At 42.4% G+C, this 22,522-nt stretch overlaps 1 protein-coding gene and 1 long non-coding RNA gene across 7 annotated transcripts in view; both read right to left on the reverse strand.

Moving 5' to 3' along the window:
- The window catches only part of CFAP161 (cilia and flagella associated protein 161), a 77,591-nt gene extending 65,690 nt beyond the window's left edge, over positions 1-11,901 (reverse strand). For 3 of the 6 annotated variants that reach the window (XM_078326903.1, XM_078326902.1, XM_078326904.1), the window contains exons 1-5: positions 11,777-11,901; positions 10,489-10,578; positions 9,745-9,977; positions 7,778-7,862; positions 4,006-4,164 (exon numbers count right to left, since the gene is read on the reverse strand). In XM_078326903.1, the coding sequence (XP_078183029.1) occupies positions 4,006-4,164; positions 7,778-7,862; positions 9,745-9,977; positions 10,489-10,578; positions 11,777-11,845 (636 nt within the window). In that variant the 5' untranslated portion in view covers positions 11,846-11,901. Of the gene's footprint in view, positions 1-4,005; positions 4,165-7,777; positions 7,863-9,744; positions 9,978-10,488; positions 10,579-10,810; positions 10,944-11,776 lie in introns of those variants that run through there. The other 3 variants (XM_078326905.1, XM_078326906.1, XM_078326907.1) reach the window with 3 other exon arrangements.
- Positions 11,902-12,888: 987 nt separating this feature from the next.
- Positions 12,889-22,522, reverse strand: part of LOC144576606 (uncharacterized) — an 89,638-nt gene continuing 80,004 nt past the window's right edge. Inside the window, exon 3 of the long non-coding RNA XR_013518800.1 lies at positions 12,889-12,961. This is a non-coding gene — a long non-coding RNA (uncharacterized LOC144576606). The remainder of the gene's footprint in view (positions 12,962-22,522) is intronic.

A 22,522-nucleotide genomic window follows, 5' to 3' on the forward strand; every position in this document is an offset into this window, starting at 1 on the left:
TTAGATGCACAAATACTTACCACTGTGTTACAGTTACCTATAACATTCAGTATAGTAACACGGTTTGTAGCGCAGGTTTGTAGCGCAGGAACACTAGTGGCCTAGGTGTGTAATAGGCTATGCCATCTAGGTTTGTGTAAGTACATTTATGATGTGTAAGTTGAATAAAATTGTTGAGGCAAGTCTCCATCATTGTGAGAGGTTTATTTGCTGAGGTCAAGGACACACCTAGCAAAAAGAACACAGACCAATAGGAATAACTTTTGGTCCATGCTTTTTCCTAAAGAGGGCCTGGGGACCTGAATATTTAAAGGGAAAAGATTGGGTACTAGGGGAATGAGGAATAAAGAAAAAACAATAATGACCAAAAAAAGGAGGGTAAATAAAAAAGGCAAGCAGTTGCATTCTTTTGAGTTTTCTGTCAGTGTTCACCAAACACACATTTTACATGAGAGGGCAGTAGAGGAAGAGTCACTTACGCATTCATCTTGTGCTCAGTGAACCTGCATTTTCACATGAGACGAAATAAACACGGGGCAGAGGGAAAGTTCATAAATGCCTTTGTTTCAAGTGAGCGGAGGGATGACTTTTTAGTTCTGTCCTTTGTCCCTTACTGTGAAGATAAGCTATCACTTTATATGGTCAGTGTGACAGTCCACATCACTGTTTTAGGGTAAAAATCTTGGGGCTCACAAGGAATTTCCTTGTGGGAAAATTTTGAGGGATATATGTAGCTTTAAAAAAAATCTTTGTAGCTATCCTACTTAAGAGCAAAATGGGAGGCCGGTTTGCGTGACCCCATTCCCAGCCTGACTTTTTCTTTGATGGAGTGAGTTTAGATCCCACGATTGATTTTCCTTTCACAATGTCCACACGATGACAAAATCATTGCCAGGGTGACCACGACTGTCTAATGCATTTCTCAGAATGTATCCCCATTGTTAAATGACACATGATTGTAGATATATTCATATACACGCAAAGAAAAATTTAGAAGGCAAACCATAATGGATGAATTAAATACATTATTGTAGATAACTGTATAATGAAATAATCACTCAAAGTTATATTGGAGAAGATCTTTGACACACAAGATAGAGTCAATGGTGTCATTCAACAGAAAAAAAAAAAGAAGTATCTTCATGTCCTATCTTGTAAAAGGAAATAAGCAATGGCTTCTCTGGAAAACAGAACTACTGGTAATTTTCATATTATTTTTGTGCTTTCCTGGCTTTTCATAAGTGAACATATGCTTATAATCAGGAAAAATATGACTCATGTAAGTTAAAAGCTGTATAAGAAAGAAAAAGCAGCCCTGCCAGCCAGGGGGTGGCCTGGCACACACAGGAGGCCTTAGTGTTCTCCTGGGAGCAGAATCAGCTTCACAGAATGTCCACATCAGACAAGGCCACTCTGTGATCATGGGGGGTCAAAACAAAAATGAGATCACTCTATAATCATATCTGAACACACACAAAACACAAACATTGACTAAGCCACAAAATAGCAAACACCCGCCTCTCCCAGCTAATATGAGTGACTGCTGCTCCTTTATTCACAAGTTTTATCCTCACTCTAGTTTCGTCCTCCCTAGAGATAAGATTTATTGAGATAATCAATCAGAGAATTACCCTCCACTTCCTGATAGCATCCAATCCAGAGCAAAGCCTCACGTCTTACGATTCTCTCCAATACCAGCCAACCAAGGCCCAAATTCTATAAGCATCTCAACACCCTCTTACACGCTTCCCCACAGTGTGTGTTCTCCCTCACTGCAACAGGTAATCTACCCAGCCTGTTAAAGCACAGTTGTTCCTGGAGGTCTCTCTAGCCAGAGGTCATTGAAGTGTAAGGGAGCTCAGATAGGTTTGGGGTTCCCCATTTGCAGATGTGTAACCATGTCTCATTGAGGCTCAGGGAGACTTTACTCAAGCTATACGGTGAATTAGTAATGGATAGAAGAACTCGGCTGGGCACAGAGGCTCAAGCCTGTAATCCTAGCAGTTTGGGAGGCCGAGGCGGGTGGATCATGAGGTCAAGAGATGGAGACCATCCTGATCAACATGGTGAAACCCCGTCTCTACTAAAAATACAAAAATTAGCTGGGCATGGTGGCACACACCTGTAGTCCCCGCTACTTGGGAGGCTGAGGCAGGAAATTGCTTGAACCCGGGAGGCGGAGGTTGCAGTGAGCAGATATAGTGCCATTGCACTCCAGCCTTAGTAACAAGAGTGAAACTTCATCTCAAAAAAAAAAAAAATACAAAAATTAGCTGGGCATGGTGGTGTGCCCTGTAGTCCCAGGTACTCGGGAGGCTGAGGCAGGAGAATTGCTTGAACCCAGGAGGTGGAAGTTGTAGTGAGCCGAGATTGTGCCACTGCACTCCAGCCTGGCGCCTGGCAACAAAGTGACACTCTGTCTCAAAAAAAAAAAAAAAAAAGAACTCCTGGTGCCTGGAACACTGACTGATCTGTTAACCTCTAACACAAACAGCAACAATAGCAATATAACAAACAGTCGTGACAAGAAACACTTGTGGGTGTCTTCTATCAGCCAGGCATGTTTCTAATTAGCACTCTAAAATATTCTAACCATTTAGTCTTCACAAAACCTCATGAGGTAGGTACTATGAGCACCCTGAATTTAGATGGGGAAACTGAGGCACTGACAGTTTAAACTGTGGAACTAGAAGGCAATTCTCAGAAGAGCAAAGCTTAGCAATGGACAGCTAAAGAGAAGAATTTGTAAAGCCTGTTTCATTGTAGATAATATACATGTCCTCCATGCTTGGAGGAAGAACCCTATGAAGTCAGGGTCCCCCTGCCAGAGGTGGGGGACAGGCATGCTGCATCACGTGGACTCAGTGGTCTGCAACTGTGGGCACTTCCTGGCCAGTAGCAAGCGAACGCTGGCAATGCCTGCTAATTTGATACTTAACGCAGTGGCTGCCAACACGTCTTCATTCTGTCTGCTGGATGCCTTGTGGGCAGGAAAGCCTCTGGCCGTTGGAATAGGGAGGTCTACTCTGTGCCCACAAAACCCCCACCTTCCCATCAGAACCATGCCTCAGGCTCAGGTCCCATGGGTCCCAGCATCAAGAGAAAATGTCCCACGGTGAAAGAGAGAATGATGCTGTCCTGCAGGACCACTGCGTGGACTGCGTAGCTACCCTGCTGTCTCCTTCTCCAAGACTCCCCAACTCTTTTTTTTGACAGGGTCTTACTGTTGATCAGGCTGGAGTGCAATGGCATGATCACAGCTCATAGCAGCCTCGGCCCCTCAAGTGGCTAGGACTACAGCACTCACCAACACACCTGGCTAATATTTCTCTATTGATTTATGTAGAGACAGAGTCTCACTCTGTCTCCCAGGCTGGAGTGCAATGGTACAATCTTGGCGCACTGCAACCTCCACCTCCTGGGCTGAAGCGATTCTTGTGCCTCAGCCACCTGAGTAGCTTGGATCACAGGTGAGTGCCACCATGCCTGGCTAATTTTTGTATTTTTGTAGAGACAGGAATTTTGCCATGTTGCCCAGGCTGGTCCTGAACTGCTGGCCTCAAGAGACCCACCTGCCTTAGCCTCCCAAAGTGCTGGGACTGTAGGCCTGAGCCACCACACCTGTCCTCAAACTCCTTAAAAATTAGTATTTAGCAGAGGTCTTAGCGAAAACAGTGCAAAGAAAGCAATGTTACAACCCTTGGGATCACACATCAGTGGTTCTTAACCTGATGTCAGGCACAGGGCCAGGGCCTCAGTATTTTTTAGAAAGCTCCTGAGGTGATTCTAATGTGCAGCCAGAGTCGAGAAACTCTAATGCAGGATGCTGCCATGGGTTAAATTAGTACCTTCCAAACTTGTGTTATAAATGAGGGGAATAAAAAAGACTGAAAAGAGGGAGAAAGTCTTACGGCATTTGAGCTCTAAGTCTGTGTTTTCTAGACAGCAGTAAATTGCATCCAGTTCATAGCACAGGCACCCATGTCTTCTCAACGCTGCACTCACCGGGACGGGGAAGCCTTCATATTCCAGGCGTAGCTGGGGGTCAGGGAAGGCAGCCTGCCAGCAATTCATGTGAGAGACCTCATCTGTTAGGTACACTTCCTGGAGCAAAGACCTCTTAGACGATTTCAGGAGGGTCCTGTGGTCACTTGATAAATACAACTGAAAATGACAGCAAGCAGATGCACTAAGTCAGAGTTCTGTGAAAAGCTGGGGAAGAAAGAAGCAACTGACTGGCTGGATGGCAAGCACATTCAAAGCAGATCTCAAAAACGCTGTTCTTACTGATTGTATGAGAAAGCACAATTTTCCTCTACCTTAGAAATGCCATCTGGTATACTGAGACCAAGACACACACACACACACACACACACACACACACTCACACACATACACACACAATGACACATATTCTCACACACATACACACAATGATCACACATACAATCATATACACACACGATCACACATACACACAATCACACACACACAATCATACACACACAATCACACAAATACACAATCACACCATACACAACCACACACACACAATCACACACATACACAATCACACACAAACACAATCATACACATACACACCATCACACACAATCACACACACGCAATCACAATCATACACATACATACACACAATCACACACATACACACACACATCTCCAACTATTTTTTCTTCCTCTGAATACCAAACTCAATCTTCCTCTCTCCTTCCTACTTCCTGTCCCTTGTTCCCCTTTCAGGGTATAGGAACTGGATCAATGGGTTTTTTGTCTTGTTTTGTTTTTGTTTTGAGACAGGGTCTCATTTTGTTGCCCAGGATGGAGCACGGTGGCAATCACAGTTCACTGCAGCCTCCAACTCCTGGGCTCAAGCAATTCTCCCACCTCCCAAGTAGCCGGGGCTGCAGGTGCATACTGCCATGACTGTTTTTTATTTTTTGTAGAGATAGGATCCCATTGTTTCCCAAGCTGGTCTTGAACTCCTGGGCTCAAGTCATCCCCCAACCTTGGCCTCCCAAAGTGCTGGGTTTACAGGGGTGAATGACCATGCCCAGCCATGAACTAATATTTTATGTATTATAAATGATGTTGCATTAAACTCATCGCATGAAATGAATTATTCTTTCAAGTCAATATCCTCACAGCTGATATTCATTTGTGAGCTTCCAAGGTGACCCACACCCCTCTGGAATTGATGTCCATTCTAGGAAATCATGTTGGCTATCTGGCCGCCTGTCACCTTGCCAAGAAACTACCCCCATCCTGCTGAAAAGTCCACAATGTTACTTCCTTGTTCTTTGCTGGTTCAGCTCCACCCTGAGTGTGGAGGTAGTTTCTGCATATTTTGACAGGTTTCCAATAAGCACCTTTCCAATGCAAGCTGTGCTGTGAGCACTAGGGGGAAGGCAGAGATGTTACTGTCCTCAAGAGGTTCTCCACCTAGCAGAAGAGGTGGCAGAGCACAAAAACCGGAAGCACCTACATACACCTGCCATGTGAGGAAGGTCCAGCAGACTCACAATGAGCTGGGGGAGGCAGAGGTAGGAGCACAGTGCTTTCCTGGGGGATCAAGAGAGGCTCTGAGGAGGAGGCTGCAAAGCCAGAGTGGGTGAGCACAGAGAGGGTGAGGGTGTATTACAGAGGGCCTCAAATGCCACAGCGAACAGCCAGAACTTCATTCAAAGGGCAATGGGGAGCCACTACTGACTCCAGTGAGGATGAGAAGTGACTAGACCTGTGTTTATAAAAGATCAACCTGAAAAATAAATAAATAAATTTTAAAATAAAAATAAAAATAAAATCAACCTCGCAGTACCCCATCTAGTATGGTCTGAATTCAGGACAGACTAACAGGGAAAAACAGGGGGGCCTGGGCTGCTAAGGGGCTTCGCTGGGCATGAGAAATAGGCTAAAGAGCAGTATGAAGGGAGAACAGTGCCTAGGAACAGAAGAAGGGACCTGGCAATCAGCTGGACGTGAGTGGCAAAGAAAGATGGGCCCAAGCCAGATTCACCACTGGTTCTGGATGATGGTGCCTTTCAGAGCAACATGAAAACTGGAACTTAAAAAGGAGAATAAGGCCAGGTGCAGTGGCTTATGCCTGTAATCCCAGCACTTTGGGAGGCCAAGGCAGGAGCATCACTTGAGGTCAGGATTTCAAGATCAGTCTAGACAATATGGTGAAACGCTGTCTCTACTAAAAATATAAAAATTAGCCAAGTGTGGTGGTGGGCGACCGTAATCCCAGCTATGCAGGAGGCTGAGGCAGGAGAATTGCTTGAACCTGGGAGGCAGAGGCAGAGGCTACACAGAGTCAGTCAAGATCACGTAACTGCACTCCAGCCTGGGCAACGGAGCGAGTCTCTGACTCTTCAAAAAGAAAAAAAAAAAAAAGAGGTAGATAATATCTGTCTCAAACCACAAACTGCTTTGTTCACCTAAAGGAAAACAATAATAAAATCAGGAACTAACCCATTAGGCCACTATTTCACCAATGCTACCATGAATGCCCCAGAAGTGCTTGCTAACTCGAAGACAAGAAACCAAAATTAGAGGTCTAAGAATGTGAGAAGAGAGAAAATGTCATCATTTGAAGATTAAATCACTGTCTGGCTAGAAAACATAAGAGAATCAACTGAAAAAACTATAGAATTAATAAGAGTAAGTGGTTTCATCAGAGTGAATATAAAAATCAATAGCCTTCTTATATTTTATGAGAAATTATTCTTTATACTATCAAATGTTCTATCTTTATTCTATCAAAAAGACCTCTCTATGATAGCATCTGAAAATACAAAATACCAAGGAAAAACCCTTAACAAAATTGTTGTCAAATACATGTAAAGAAAACCACAAGGGCCAGGTGCGGTGGCTCACGCCTGTAATCCCAGCACTTTGGGAGGCCGAGGCGGGTGGATCACGAGGTCAAGAGATCGAGACCATCCTGGTCAACATGGTGAAACCCCGTCTCTACTAAAAATACAAAAAAAAATTAGCTGGGCATGGTGGCACGTGCCTGTAATCCCAACTACTCAGGAGGCTGAGGCAGGAGAATTGCCTGAACCCAGGAGGCGGAGGTTGTGGTGAGCCGAGATCGTGCCATTGCAGTCCAGCCTGGGTAACAAGAGCGAAACTCCGTCTCAAAAAAAAAAGGTAGATTCATACTCACCATCTTATAGATGAGAAACAGACTCAAAAAACATTCAATAACTTACCCAAATTCCCATCCCATCGGTACACACCTGAAATTCAAACCCAAATCTATCTGGTTCTATTAGCCTTCCTAATTCCCAAGGCTCCCTGATTTATGCAAATTTAAGCATCTTATATTGTCCTTACTCCCATATTGGGCAAAAATCTGGTCATCAGAAGTTTAAATTAAAAAGTCGTCAGTTAATATGCCTTGCTGGCATCGGTGACATTTGACAGGTGTCAGATGATTATTAATGAATTCAATCATTTAACTGACAGGTGGAAGTGGTATAAACTTTTGCTTTTTGCCAGCTACACTGTGAAATGGTTTTCCTCCCTTACTCTTTAGCTTTTAGGGGTGTATTTTTTGTAATTTGGGAAGTTAAAAGGAAAGACTGGCTTGGCCCAAATCTGCCTGTTGAAAGCTGCAAACTGAAACCACAGTGAAGTCAGAGATGGAGCCCATGTATCTGGAGTTCTCTGTCCACATCATTCGATAGTTATGATCCCATTTGGGGCAAGAGAAATGACTGATCCAAAGGAGATAGGCAAAGTGATAACTTACCATTTTGTTTTCAAATCCTCCTGTTATCCCCAGGCTAAAGTCCTGCCCATATCTGAGGACTTGACCAGTGGCATCTCTGTGTATGCTGTCAGTGGACAATAAATATAATGCAAATGTGAACTCTCGGTATTAGAATCATTCTATGACTCTATTTTTTAAGCATGCAATTTTGTTTATAATCAGTTTTTTCGATGATTTATATTCACATACTGTAACTGAATTAAATAATTAAATAAAAGGTCTTTTCTTTTGGTGTTAAAATCCAATTAGTACCCTATTCCCTGCCCTGTACCATAGCCAGCACACAAAGCCTCCCCACTTTGTGAGCCTCTGGTTAAGCTAAGCACGTCATGCTAATGTACACTAAAGAATTCTGGTCGAGTGCATTGGCATCTTCAGAGAGAACCAAGGTAACACATTTGTAGACATTTAATACAATTCCCTCTTAATCCTTCAGGAAACAGACATTGTGATCAATTTTTAGTTGTCTTAACATATATATTCAAAAGAAATCTAAATTAGAACTTGAAGAACTGTCTAAATAACCTCTTTTTTCCCCAGGGTGGAATTCAGTGGTGCAATCTCGGCTCACTGCAACGTCCACCTCCCAGGTTCGAGTGATTCTCATGCTTCAGTGACACGAATAGCTGGGATTACAGGCACCTGCCACTATGACCGGCTCATTTTTTGTATTCTTAATAGAGACAGGGTTTCAACATATTGGCTAGCTGGTCTCAAACTCTGCCCACCTTGGCTTCCCAAAGTGTTGGGATTACAAGTGTGAGCCACTGCACCTGGCCCGGGTCTATATATTCTTGCAATGCTTACATTGCTGTTCTACAAAATTAATAGTTCTACAAACAAAAACTAATAGTTTTTGTTTTGTTTTGTTTTATTACTACACACCTGTAATCCCAGGATTACAGGAGGCTGAGGCAGGAGAATCCCTTCTCTTATTATTATACTTTAAGTTCTGAGGTACATGTGCAGATCGTGCAGGTTTGTTACATAGGTATACACATGCCTTGGTGATTTGCTGCATCCATCCCCCCTCCCCGCCCCCGCCATCTACATTAGGTATTTCTCCAAATGTTATCCCTCCCCAATTGCCCCACCCTCCTACTATCCCTCCCCCAGCCCTCCCACCCCCCCCGCCCCGCCCCGGTGTGTGATCATGTGTCTCTTACTTCTCTAAGGATTTAATTGTTCATCTTCAAAATCTCTTCAAGCATATTTTTTTTTTTTTTTTTGAAACGGAGTTTCGCTCTTGTTACCCAGGCTGGAGTGCAATGGAGCGATCTCGACTCACTGCAACCTCCGCCTCCTGGGTTCAGGCAATTCTCCCGCCTCAGCCTCCTGAGTAGCTGGGATTACAGGCACGCACCACTGTGCCCAGCTAATTTTTTGTATTTTTAGTAGAGATGGGGTTTCACCATGTTGACCAGGATGGTCTCGATCTCTTGACCTCGTGATCCACCCGCCTCGGCCTCCCAAAGTGATGGGATTACAGGCATGAGCCACCACGCCCAGCCTCTTCAAGCACATTTTTAATGAACAGCTAATTTTAAAAGAGCAAATCCCATTTAGTGCTACTTTGTATTAAATTATATATTTTTGTTGTAAAAAATAACATAGTCATATTAAGAACAATGAAGACACTCATATGTCTCAAAGAGTTTGAAAATGTTATAGGGAAAACCCACTTTGCTTCTAGGCAGAATATGGATTTAATTCCCTGGATCCAATACTTATGATTTAAGCATTTTGAATTGAACACAATTATCCTGCTGTCTAAGGTAAAAAGGGATTGTAAAGTTCCCTTAACAATAATTCTCGAGGTAATCAAAGCAAGATGCAAATCACAGAAAATCTTCACAAAACCTTTCCCTCCAGTCAGCGGCTCCAATACCCAGGTATCTTTAAGCTACAAGGAAACATATTTATGATGAAAATTAAAGTCTCTTTACCTCAAAATGATAAAAATGTTTCTACCCATTGGAGTCTTGGCTTGAACGGCACTCAGGCCACAGGGCACCTCTAACTCATCCCTCAGATGGCACTGAATTTCATCTGGAGTCATACACAGGCTCAGGTCCCCACCCAGAAACATATCAGCTTCTACATCAGGATCATCAGGATTCACAAGCATCACTTTGTCACCATAATGAATATAACCATCTTCAGTTATGGAAAGCTGCATCTACAATTTTAATAGTAGTTTACTACATAAGCCATGCATTTCCTCAACAGTCACTGCTAAGGCAATTTTATTCCTTCTCAGACTAGTATCCATTTCTCTCAGGATTTCATTTGGATCCCTTCTTCTTCCTTTCCTTTCCCCTTTGCCAAGGCAAAGCTCCCAATAATCACTAATGAAGTCAAACGAAGTTGGTGAAAATCACAAGGATTTACTCATTATTCTAGAAGTGAACATTCACTGAAAAATTTCGCAATTGCCAACTAAGGGGCATTTTACTTATTTATATATTAACTCATTTATTTCTTTATTTGCAAAATGCAGGTAAACATGATTTAGGGCAGACTTCCCTTATGTTTCTAAAATCTTAGAAGGATTCAAAACACTGCAAATTTTATTTTTAAAACTGTTATTTTCCAAATGGTAACTCAGTTATGAATATTTTTTCTTGCTTAACATATACTCACACCAGGTTCAACAGAATTTTGAAAACAATGTTTGAATTTAAAGATACCGGTCTCAAAAGATTCTTTTTTAGTCTTCTACTTCTCTGTATGAGGAGTTTCCCCTTGTCTCTCTTCTCTAAGAAGTCTTTCATGAGCTCCTAGTTAAAGAGAAAATCAACAACAGTAGCCCTAAATAATACAGATGTTCCTATTAATAACTTTTAGATCAGAAGCTCTTCCAAGTTGGAAAAGCAAAATTTGAGGAGAAAAAAACTAATGTGAGCATAATGGGAATGATGAGAACATATTTAGCATTACTTTAACGTTTTTACTACATTATAGAATGTTTAGAAAAATGAGAAAGACAAAACAAAGAAAAAGAATCATCACCAGGAATTACTCCAGCCCGATTCCATCCTGAGTGACATTTGGAGCCCGTGTCACCCCTGCTGAGGTTTCCCTTGACTGTGTGATGACTAATACTAGAAAGTCCACCCTTCCACAACCTGACCCATACGCGAATGGCTCAGAACCTTGCTAAGGCTACCTTGGGAGAACACAAGGCAGTGAGTGCAACGTCAGTAAAACGAATGCTCAGGGTCATTTAAGACGGCAAGCGGCAGGGTTGGAGTGCGGAGGATATTATTTCTACCTAGGGCCTGTGTCCTCACCTGGCCCGCAGCCTGAGACTGTAAAACTCCAAAAAACAGTGGGGGCCGGGCGCGGTGGCTCAAGCCTGTAATCCAGCACTTTGGGAGGCTGAGGCGGTGGATCACCTGAGGTCGAGAGTTCGAGACCAACCTGACCAACATGGAGAAACCCCGACTCTACTTAAAATACAAAAATTAGCCGGGTATGGTGGCGCGTATCTGTAATCCCAGCTACTCAGGAGGCTGAGGCAGGAGAATCGCTGGAACCGAGAGGCAGAGGTTGCGGTGAGCCAAGGTGGTGCCATTGCACCCCAGCCTGGGCCGAGATGGCTCCATTGCACCCCAGCCTGGGCAACAAGAGCGAGACTCCATCTCAAAAACAAAAACAAAACCAGGGAGTACTTCGTGGGGCTCTAGACTAAGCGGGATGCACAGGCCAGGGGCCTGAGAGTCAAGGCGCCCGACTCTAGGAGGCCAAGGAACCACAGAAAGAGAAGTCAGGGTGCTCGGCGTGGAGGCCAGTGAGCCCTGGGCTTGCACTGGTGCGGGTGAGATTCCGCGAGAGTTTAGAGAAGGGGGGATTTCAGAGGTATTCACGGTGTGCTGGGTGAGAGGAGGCTGGAGGCGCTCACAGCAGGGTACTGAACTTGGGGCCGGGTCTGGAGCTCCTGAGCCGCAGGTGCGCGCCTGGCCACACCCTCCATACCTCCTCCAGGTAGGCGTCCTCGTTCCAGTTGCCCATCCGGACTCCGGGACCGTACCTGTTCTGAGCCATCGCGCCCCGCTGTTCAGCCAGCGCGCCTCCCTCCGCGCCTAGCGTTAGCGTGCCCCGTCGCCATAACGACCCGGCTCCGGACGATTGGTCAAGGTCCGGGCCCTACTGGCCAATAAGTGACAGCGCTCAGCCTCGCCCAGGGCGGGAGAGGCGGCGTCAGGGTCCGCGGCTGCGTGCAGCGCTCCAGCCCACCGCATTAGAGCAGGAGCGAGGGAAAACCCTGGCTGGCAAAGGGCTTCGAGAGGGAAATTTAAAACCTTTTTTTGGTTGTTGAGACGGAGTCTTGCTCTTCTCTGTCGCCCAGGCTGGAGGGCAGTGGCGCGATCTTGGCTCACTGCAACCTCTACCTCCCAGGTTCAAGCAATTCTCATGGCCTAGCCTCCCAGGTAGCTGGGATTACAGGTGCCCGGCACCACGCCCGGCTAATTTTTGTATTTTTAGTAGAGACGAGGGTTCACCATTTTGGCCAGGCTGGCTTCGAACTCCTGACCTCGTGATCCACCCACCTGGGATTGCAGGCGTGAGCCACTTTTTATTAGAATCTAACCAAAAAGTGCCATCGAGTACCCCTTGTTTGCCGAGGCAGCAAAGAAGAGCTTTTAAATGGAAGCACAGCTTGTTTGCAGCCTAGTTTTTACAATCATCATCATCAGCAGCAGTAATTTCGCCCTAATCATAAAACAATGCCTGCTTAATGCAGACATTTGGAAACCAAAATCGCATAGAAAGAAGGGAAAATTAAAAAGGTCAGGGCTTCAAAAGTGAGAAATACACCATGTTAGTATATTTCCGTTTATAGGTTTCTGAGGTTGTCCATATTTTTGTGGACTTAATAGCATTTTTCCCTCCCTCGATCCCTTCCTCCCTCCCTCTCTCGGTCTCAAAGTGAAAGGACAAGCCTGTGATTTGCCGGAACTCTTAATAAAAGCATACTCTACTGCAGCCAGCATTTTTTAAACAAAATATTATTTTATAGAGAGGAGGGATAACAGTTACTAAGACTACGAGGGGCTTGATGCTGATTGAATGCATTCTGTAATTTACCTGTATTTAGTGTCTGGTAAGACAGGACTGAAATGGAAGACAGGAGTCTTCGCTCCCTTCAGCAAAGCCAGTCTAAAAGAAAAGGTAGTTCATGAAAATTAATTACTTCAGGAAGACTGTGAAAAGTGCAATTAAAGATGTGCTGATGGGCTGGTGTGGTGGCTCAAGCCTATAATCCAGCACTTTGGGAAGTGGAGGCAGGAGGATCACTTGAGCCCAGGAGTTCTAGACCAGCCTGGGCAACGTAGTGAGACCCCATCTCCATTTAAAATATATGTATATATTAAAACATACATATATGCTGATGAAGGGTGATGGAGTTGAAGGATCCTTTCTGCCTTGAGGAACTCTGAGAATGAGAATTGGATGGCCTTGAGTGGTGGGAGAGGGGCTGCTTTGGAGCTGAACTGGAAAAGATTTAAACTGGCAGGCTGAAGTGTGGAATAAAAATAGGAGCATTCCCACATACTGGTGAATCCACCAGTTCTGTCAATACGTCACCACATTTGAGGATATTTCTGAAGGATACATAGGACAAAGCAGTTAGGTCAGATAGTACACCGCTAACTACATTTGATAAATTCAGAAACAGATGCAAAGAAGCTAGCAGTCTAAATTCAAACTTCAAAAAGTTGCTCAAAGAAAGGACTCAACCCAGACTTTCTGACTCCAAAGTTATGTTTGTTTTTCCTTTTAAGTATTGTCATACTCCCCATAAAATCAAAAATAAAACAAGGAAGCTCTAGTCTCTACTTTTCTTTTTGAGACAGAGTGTTGCTCTGTCACCCAGGCTGGAGGGCGGTGGTGTGATCTCAACTCACTGTAACCTCCGCTTCCCAGGTTCAAGCAATTCTCCTTCCTCAGCCTCCTGAGTAGCTGGGATTACAGGTGCACACCACCACCTCTGGCTAATTTTTGTATTTTTAGTCAAGACCAGGTTTCACCATGTTGGCCAGGATGGTCTCAATCTCCTGACCTCATGATCCACCTGCCTTGGCCTCCCAAAGTGCTGGGATTACAGGTGTGAGCCACCACACCCAGCCAAGAAATACATTTTTAAGTCCATAGCTGCCAAAGAGTGATTTCTCTGACAAATCCGGGTGAAGTGAATTGAAAACTTTCTGGAAAGGATTTGCCATTCTAGATGCCATTAAGAACATTTGTGATTCATGGGAGGAGGTCAAAATAACAATATTAATGAGAGTTTGGAAGAAATTGATTTCAACCCTCATGGGTGACTTTGAGGGGTTTAATATTTTAATGGAGGAAGTAATTGCGGATGTCATAATACAAAAAATTAGCCAGGCATGGTGGTGCATGCCTGTAATCCCAGCTACTTGGGAGGCTGAGGTAGGAGAATTGCTTGAACCCAGGAAGGGGAGGTTGCGGTGAGCTGAGATCACACCATTGTGCTCCAGCTGGGGCAATGAGCAAAACTCCGTCTAAAAAAAAAATGGAGCCTGAAGATGTGACAGAGTTGCTGCAGTCTTGAGGAGTTGCTGCTGCTTATGGATGAACAAATAAAGTGGTTTCCTGAAGTGGGATCTACTCCTGGTGAAGATACTATGAATATTGTTGAAATGACAACAAAGGATTTAGACTATTACATAAACTAATTTGATAAGGCAGCAACAGGGTTTGAGAGGATTGACGCCAATTTTGGAAGATGTTCTGCTGTGGGTGAAATGCTATCAAATATCATCACATGCTACAGAGAAACTTTTCATGTATGAAAATTGTCAGAATTAAAACAGTCAGTAATGTTAAGAAAATGCTGATAAATAGAGCTGGGAAAGGCCATAAAGAGAGGGTTCTCACATGTTTATGCCCTATAACAAAAAAGATTCTACAAAAACCATAGCCTTACATGAAAGTCATTACCATCTTATACAAAAAATACTTCTACAAGGCCGTCTACCAACAATTGCCTATCCAACTTTGGATTGGTGTCACCTTGTTATTGATCTTTGTAACCAAGGAAAATTACTTAAAATAACTATGTACCCTAATTTTTTCCCTTAAAAACCTTTATATTTCTCTACCTCTCTGAATACACACATAGTTTACTATGGTGAGCATAGTCCCATTGCAATGTTCTATCCCCAAATAAGTATCTTTTCTTTTAGAGAGCCTCTCTCTATGTGTTATTCAGGGTGACATATATGGTGTCAAAAGTGGGATCTGAAAAAGATCACTGCTGAGAAAAATCAGTGATTCTTGGAACCAGTGTGTGATACTCACTTCAGCCCTTTGAGCTCTCTGCTTTCATGGCTCGCCTTGTCTGTCCTGGTGAGTTTTCTCTCAGGTTGAGCCTCTCTTCTTTTGGTAGAGGCTTTTAAAAATATTATTTGGATATGGTTTCAGATAAGGCCATCTTAATAAAAAACATACATCATTCCTGGAATAAAAAAATACTTTTGATCTTTTCTGGTATGTCCTTTCTGGTATAAAGACAAATGTCTTTCTGGATTGGGTACCCTTGGTTTCCACAGAATTTACATTCTGTCTGTGAGGCATATCTTCTGGTGAATTTATTCTTGGTCTAGGTTGCATACTTAGTTTAATATCTGGGGTTTCTTGCTTTTGTTTGACCTTTTCCCTTACTTGTTTCTGAAAAATCTTCTGAGAGTAAAAATAAACATTCTGGATGGTGGGTGCAGGACAGCTAATTAAAAGCCACAGGGCAATTACCATCATCTAAAACACTGACCTAAATTCCTAATGTTCCCTGACATGATTTTGGGATTTTCTTTGCTCTTGAGAGATTAATAAGAAACAGAATGGGATTCACAAACATTCAGGCATGCCAGGTTTTCTGGGACTCCAGCCAGCTACATATGATGGCCTGTTCTTTTGTACATTTTCAAACTGATAGACAAATTACATCAAGGAAAATTCAGAGTTCAAATGGTCATTATTCAAAAAAACTGCAACTATAGAGTTAAAATGGACAGTCTTACAAGTTCTCTATCTCTCTATTTTTTTTCTACCTACTTTGAATTTGCTGACTTTTCTACTGGTGTTAAGATAAAACTCACCACTTATGGCATTCAAGCTAAGATCTTTGAAAGTCTTCAAGAACTTTCAAATTAATGATTTTGCAAATTTTAATAGCTCCATGGTAACCAACAATCCTGATACCTTTTAGCAATATAAAATAGATTTGCCTAACAATTGTGTACAATGACAAAATAACTACCTGAGAAGTTAACACTCTAAAATAAAAAGAAATAAATATTTCTAAAAATTAGGCTCTCAGATCAAACAGGTCAAAATCTTGAGCTCAGAGCAATAATGTAAGGTATCTTTATCCAGCATAAAAATTTTATTTTTTGACCACACTGAGGCTGAAAGGAAAAATTCAAATTCTAAGAGACTGTGATGCCACATGCTGCATTTAACCCAATTTTATTCATTCTTGACTTGGGATGGGGAATAGATCATTCAGTAAAAATATACAGTAAAAACAAAATGTTTGATCATATACAACTTTTAAACTACAATAATGATGTACCTTAATTACTTCCATGCACAGAAGTCTAATGTTTGTTGTATTTTTTTTTTTTTTTTTTTTTTAAAAAACAAGACCCCAGCACTTTGGGAGGCCGAGACCGGTGGATCACGAGGTCGAGAGATCGAGACCATCCTGGTCAACATGGTGAAACCCCGTCTCTACTAAAAATACAAAAAATTAGCTGGGCACGGTGGTGCGTGCTGTAATCCCAGCTACTCGGGAGGCTGAGGCAGGAGAATTGCCTGAACCCAGGAGGCGGAGGTTGCGGTGAGCCGAGATCGCGCCATTGCACTCCAGCCTGGGTAACAAGAGCGAAACTCCGTCTCAAAAAAAAAAAAAAAAACCACAAGACTTCTAGGAATGTTTTATAATAAAGTAATTCCTAATTAATTTTTCTTTGTAGATAGATCCAGTACCTTCAAAATACAAATTCCTATACACAGTAAGCATGTTACTTAAAACAAACACTTCAGTAAATTAAGTACATGGACAGCCTTGGTATAAGCCAACATTATATATTCGGCTAGGTAGGCAACAAACCGTAGTGCCAAATGGAAAAAGTGTATTCACAAATAAATTTTAAAAACTAAGTTAATTTTTATAATTAAATACAGAAAATATACTGATTTGCTAAAATAAATAAGATGTGATGTATTGACACTTCACTATGAAGAATGCATACTAGAACAATTACAAACAGCAAATGAGTCTTATTAAGAATAGTTTACTACACTAAATGCTGGCTAAATAGAATTGCATATTGTGAAGCACTGTATGTGGTATATGTTTTGCCACATACTTTTGTTACCTTGAGGTAGATAATACATGTGTGCCAAATTTGCCATTCATTCTCGGTTGCTGCTGGTATTGTGTGTTTTAAGAAATATGTACAGCATGAAAAACTTGAAAATACTAATGAATGAAAAATGTCAGAAAAAAATGGATATTTCCATGCAATTATATACAGTCTCACTGTGTAAATTTCAAGGCAAGATTTGTTTCCTGTAAAACAGATCACTGTTCTATGAGATAATGATGTTCTTTACTTGTCTGCGTGCATTTATTTTGTCTCTTCCTCTTTTGCATTATTTTCTCTATTCTTTAAATATGAGATTCCCAGGTGATCAGCGTAGAGAAAAAGTTATTTTTCGTGTATTGAAAGAATACCACAGAAGTTAGGTGTCCTTTCTTTCTTTTTTTTTTTTTATTAGATACCGGGTTTCACCATGCTGATCAGGCTGGTTTTGAACTCCTGACCTCAGGTGACGCCTGCCTCAGCCTCCCAAAGTGCTGGGATTACAGGTGCAAGCCACCATGCTGGGTGAGAGAAAAAATTATTTTTCAAAAAAAACCACTGTAATCCATCTGTATTGGATTGTAGTCTTGCGCATTGTTTTCAAGTTTTCATTATCTATCTGTAGACTACACTATACCCTGAATTGCCCTAATTTTCTCTAATATTTAGCCACAACTCTCCAACTAAATACAAAAGTTGCCCTATTCCTGAAGCCCTGTAAGCTGAAACTAGACAAATTTTAAGAAACAAGCTTTGTGCTTGGTGTATGAACTACACAAAAAACTCACCAAGCCACCCAATGTCATGACCAGAGATGTTCAAACTATAAACCAGGATTCAAGAGTTGATATTTTCACACCATAAACAGCTTTTCCTAAGATGCTGAAATAAGACTCCAGGCCAGCTGCAGTGGCTCACACTTGTAATCCTAGCACTTTGGGAGGCTGAGGCAGGTGAATCACTTGAGATCAGGAGTTTGAGACCAACCTGGTCAATATGGCAAAACTGCATCTCTACCAAAATTACAAAAAATTAGCCAGGTGTGGTGGTGTGTGCCTGTAGTCCTAATTACTAAAGAGGCTGAGGCAGAAGAATCACTTGAACCCAGGAGGCAGAGGTTACAGTGAGCTGAGATTATGCCACTGCACTCCAGCCTGGGCAACAGAGCAAGACCCCATCTCCAAATATAATTTTAAAAATAAAATAAATTTTTTAAAAAAGAAATAAGACTCCATAATGTAATAAGACTTTTACCTCCCTTTATGTTACTTTTTTCACTTGGCAGGATAATGGTGTAACTGAAATTTCACAATTAATAGTTGGTAGCCTAATAGAACCTACCCTAAAAAATCCTTTAGTAACCACTGGTTAAATAAGAAAATGTCTGTGCTATTGCTAATACTACATGCTGTACCCAGACACATTCTTCTCTTGGAAAAGTTCAGATCCAAGTTTACAATATAAGAAAACAGGCCACATGGTTACAACAGGTCTCACCTAATTCCCTATAGTCATTTGATTTATTCAATTAGTTTTTTAAAATCCAGATTCTGGCTGAGGTGGGAGTATCACTTGAGCCCAGGAGCTTACAATCAACATAGTGAAACCCTGTCTCTGTTTAAAAATAAAAAAATTAATTAGCTAGGCACAGTGATACCTGCTGTAGTCTCAGCTACTTGGGAGGCTGATGTAAGAGGATCTATTGAGCTTGAGAGTTTGAGGTTGCAGTGAGAGGTGCAACCCCACTCTCCAGCACTCCCACTGCACTCCCACTGCAGTGACAGAGTGAGGCCTGTTTCAAAACAAGCAAAAAACAGAAGCCTAGGTGCAAGGTTCTTTAAACTGGCTGCACCATAGGCCGTAGCCTAAGTGGAGCCATGACGACCCCCAGGACCCACACATACATCTCTGGATGGCCTCCCAGAACTAGAAAGTCCAAAGGAACTGGAAAAACCACAAAAAGGAGAAGAATGACCAACCCCTGCAGTGCCTAATTAACCTTGAGACATTCTTCTATTGTTCCTTATTCCCGCTTCAACTGATAAGGCAATTGGACACTGAACTTTGTAACCAACCTTGCTCAACTGATGGGTCAACCTTGTGACTCCAGACCCTACGACCCCCTCCCAGTTTGCAAAACCACCCTGAACTGTAACTTTCCACTGCCTACCCCAAACCTATAAAACCAACTCCTATCCCACTGCCCTCTGCTGACTCTCTTTTCAGACTCAGCCCACCCGAACCTGGGTGAATAAACAGACTTGTTGCTTACACTAAGCCTGTCCGATGGGGGGGTCTCTTCATTCGGAGCATGTGTAAGACTAGGTTCTAGCTGAAAACCATTATGCAAACTAGAATTTTGTCATATAATTGTTAACTTTACTTTGTATTTTCCCTTTTTAAACTTGTAGCTGTTATTTATTAAATGTTTGCAGAAGTACAACATAATGCTGGCCCAGCACTTTGAGATAATTGCAAACTTGAGCTTAATAATGGACTCCAGTAGATGTGCCTTACAGCCTTCAACCTTCCTTGTTGCTCAAATGTAGCTAAAAGGGTTTTGACACTGACTACTGGTAACCATTCACCCCCCTCCACAGCCCCCAGTGTGACACAAGACCAGCCACAGGAACAGGTTCATCCCAGCATGGAGAGACATCAATGGATGGTGTCCATGGAGGGGATGATTGATCAGTGACAATTTTAGAAAAAGATCTTGATCAAAAGTGGGAAATGTGAAAGTTATCAGAATCAAAATGGAGTCACTAATGTTAAAAAAAAAAAAAATCCCTTTCGTAAAGTGTCTGTTCATATCCTTTGCCCAATTTTGAATGGGCTTGTTTGTTTTTTTCATGAAAAAATGCTCATCGTCACTGGTCATCAGAGAGATGCAAATCAAAACCACATTGAGATACCATCTCACGCCAGTTAGAATGGCGATCATTAAAAAATCTCCATTAAAAAACCCACTCCAGATGCTGGAGAGGATGTGGAGAAAAAGGAACACTTTTACACTGTTGGTGGGAGTGTAAATTAGTTCAACCACTGTGGAAGACAGTGTAGCGATTCCTCAAGGCCTTAGAAATAGAAATTCCATTTGACCCAGCAATCCCATTACTGGGTATATATCCAAAGGACTATAAATCGTTCTACTACAAGGACACATGCCACGAATGTTCATTGCAGCACTGTTTACAATAGCAAAGACCTGGAATCAACCAAAATGCCCATCGATGATAGACTGGATTGGGAAAATGTGGCACATATACACTATGGAATATTATGCAGCAATCAGAAACGATGAGTTTGTGTCGTTTGTAGGGACATGGATGAATCTGGAGAACATCATTCTCAGCAAACTGACACGAGAACAGAAAATGAAATACCGCATAATCTCACTCATAGGCGGGTGATGAAAAATGAGAACACATGGACACAGGGAGGGGAGTACTAAACACTAGGGTCTATTGGAGGGAAAAGGAGAGGGCCAGCGGGAGGGGGAGGTAGGGAGGGATAGCCTGGGGAGAAATGCCAAATGTGGGTGAAGGGGAGAAAGGAAGCAAAACACACTGCCATGTGTGTACCTATGCAACTGTCTTGCATGTTCTGCACATGTACCCCCAAACCTAAAATGCAATAAAAAATTTAAAAAAAAAAATCCCTGAGAAGTAGAGCCAGAGAAGGTCATGAAGAAAGGGTTCTCATGCTTGTATGCCTGATAAGAAAAAAAGCCTGCACAAACCACAACCTTGCACAAAAGTGATCACAAACTTATACAAAAAATTCTTCTGCATTTTCCCAACAACTCTCTGTCCCACCTTGGACTGGGCATCACCCTTGTTATTGATCTTTGTAGCCAAGGATATTTGTTTTAAAACAAATGACACACTCTCCTCATTTTTTATTTTAAAAGCCCTGTCTTCCTTTACCTCCCTGAATATGCACTTTTACTATGACATGCAAATTCCCTTGCAATGTTCTATCCCCAAACATACTTCTTTTCTTTTAGAGAGCCTCTCTGTCTGTTTAGATTAACAGGTGAAAGGAAGAATGTGGCAAACTTTGTGGCTGTGTTATTTTAAGAAATTGCCGTAGCCACCGTAATCAACCCCCACCCTCATCGGTCAGCAGCCATCAGCAGCAAGGCAAGATCCTCTACTATCATCAAGATTACAACTCACTGAAAGCCCGGATGACTGTAAGCATTTTTTTTAGCAGTAAATCATTTTTAAATTAAGATATATACATTTTTTAGACATAAAGTCACTGAACACTTAATAAACCAGTGTATAGTATAAGCATAAATGTTTATACACACTGGGAAAACAAAAATTTATGTGACTCACTTTAATGCAATATATGCTTTAGTGCAGTGGTCTGGACTCGAACCCACATTATCTCTGAGGTATGCCTGCATGTTGTAGCAATGCTGGCTATTATTTCTCCATGCCCAGGGCTCACTGCTTTTGTTTGCTTCTTTGCTAGTATATTTGTTTGGCAACTGAGGTATGTTAAGAAACAGAGCTCCTAAAACCCTTGGAATTTCCTGAATGATGAGAATGTCTTTTGCTATTCCTAATAAAGCTCCTTTTGATCATACCTGAATTTATGCTAATGAGGAGACTTAAGGTGGGAGCCCTTAGATAGCCTCATGATGGGGCTGACCACCAGAAAGACCAAGTGATTCAACAGTGGAGACTTTTAGCCCCACTCAATCACCTCCAAGCAGAAAGGTGAGGGGCTGGAGATTAAGCTCTAAGAGAACTCTTGAACAATAAACGTTGATGTGCTTCTGGGCTGGTAAACACATTGGGTTGCTGGGAAGGTGGCACATCCAGAAAAGTCGTGGAAGCTCCGCACGCCTTTCCTCACTCCTTACCCTATGCACCTCTTCCATTTGGCTGTTCCTGAGTTGTATCCTTTATAACATCCTTTTGTGATAAATCAGTAATCAGAGTGCTCTCCTGGCTCTATGAGTCACTCTAGCAAATTATTGAACTTGAGGAGGGGGTCATGGGAACTCCTGATTTTACAGCCAGAAGTATGGGTGGCCCAGACTTGCACTTGGCATCTGAAGTAAGGGCAGTCTTGTAAAATCAAACCCTTTTAGCCTGTGAAATCTGACACTAACTCCAGGCAATTAATGTCACAATGGAATTGGCTGTTGGACACCCAGTTGGTGTCTGGAGAATCAATAAGGTTACTAGTGATGGAAAACACTCTAGTGGCCTTGGCTAGACTAGCTTGTTGAAGTCTGTTTTCTGAACACGGTGCAGCCTCTGGTGTCACTCATAGAGGGCACAGCCCTGGGCATGAGCAGAGT

The sequence above is a fragment of the Callithrix jacchus genome, chromosome 6 (assembly GCF_049354715.1).
Source record: "Callithrix jacchus isolate 240 chromosome 6, calJac240_pri, whole genome shotgun sequence".
NCBI classification, from domain to species: domain Eukaryota; kingdom Metazoa; phylum Chordata; class Mammalia; order Primates; family Cebidae; genus Callithrix; species Callithrix jacchus.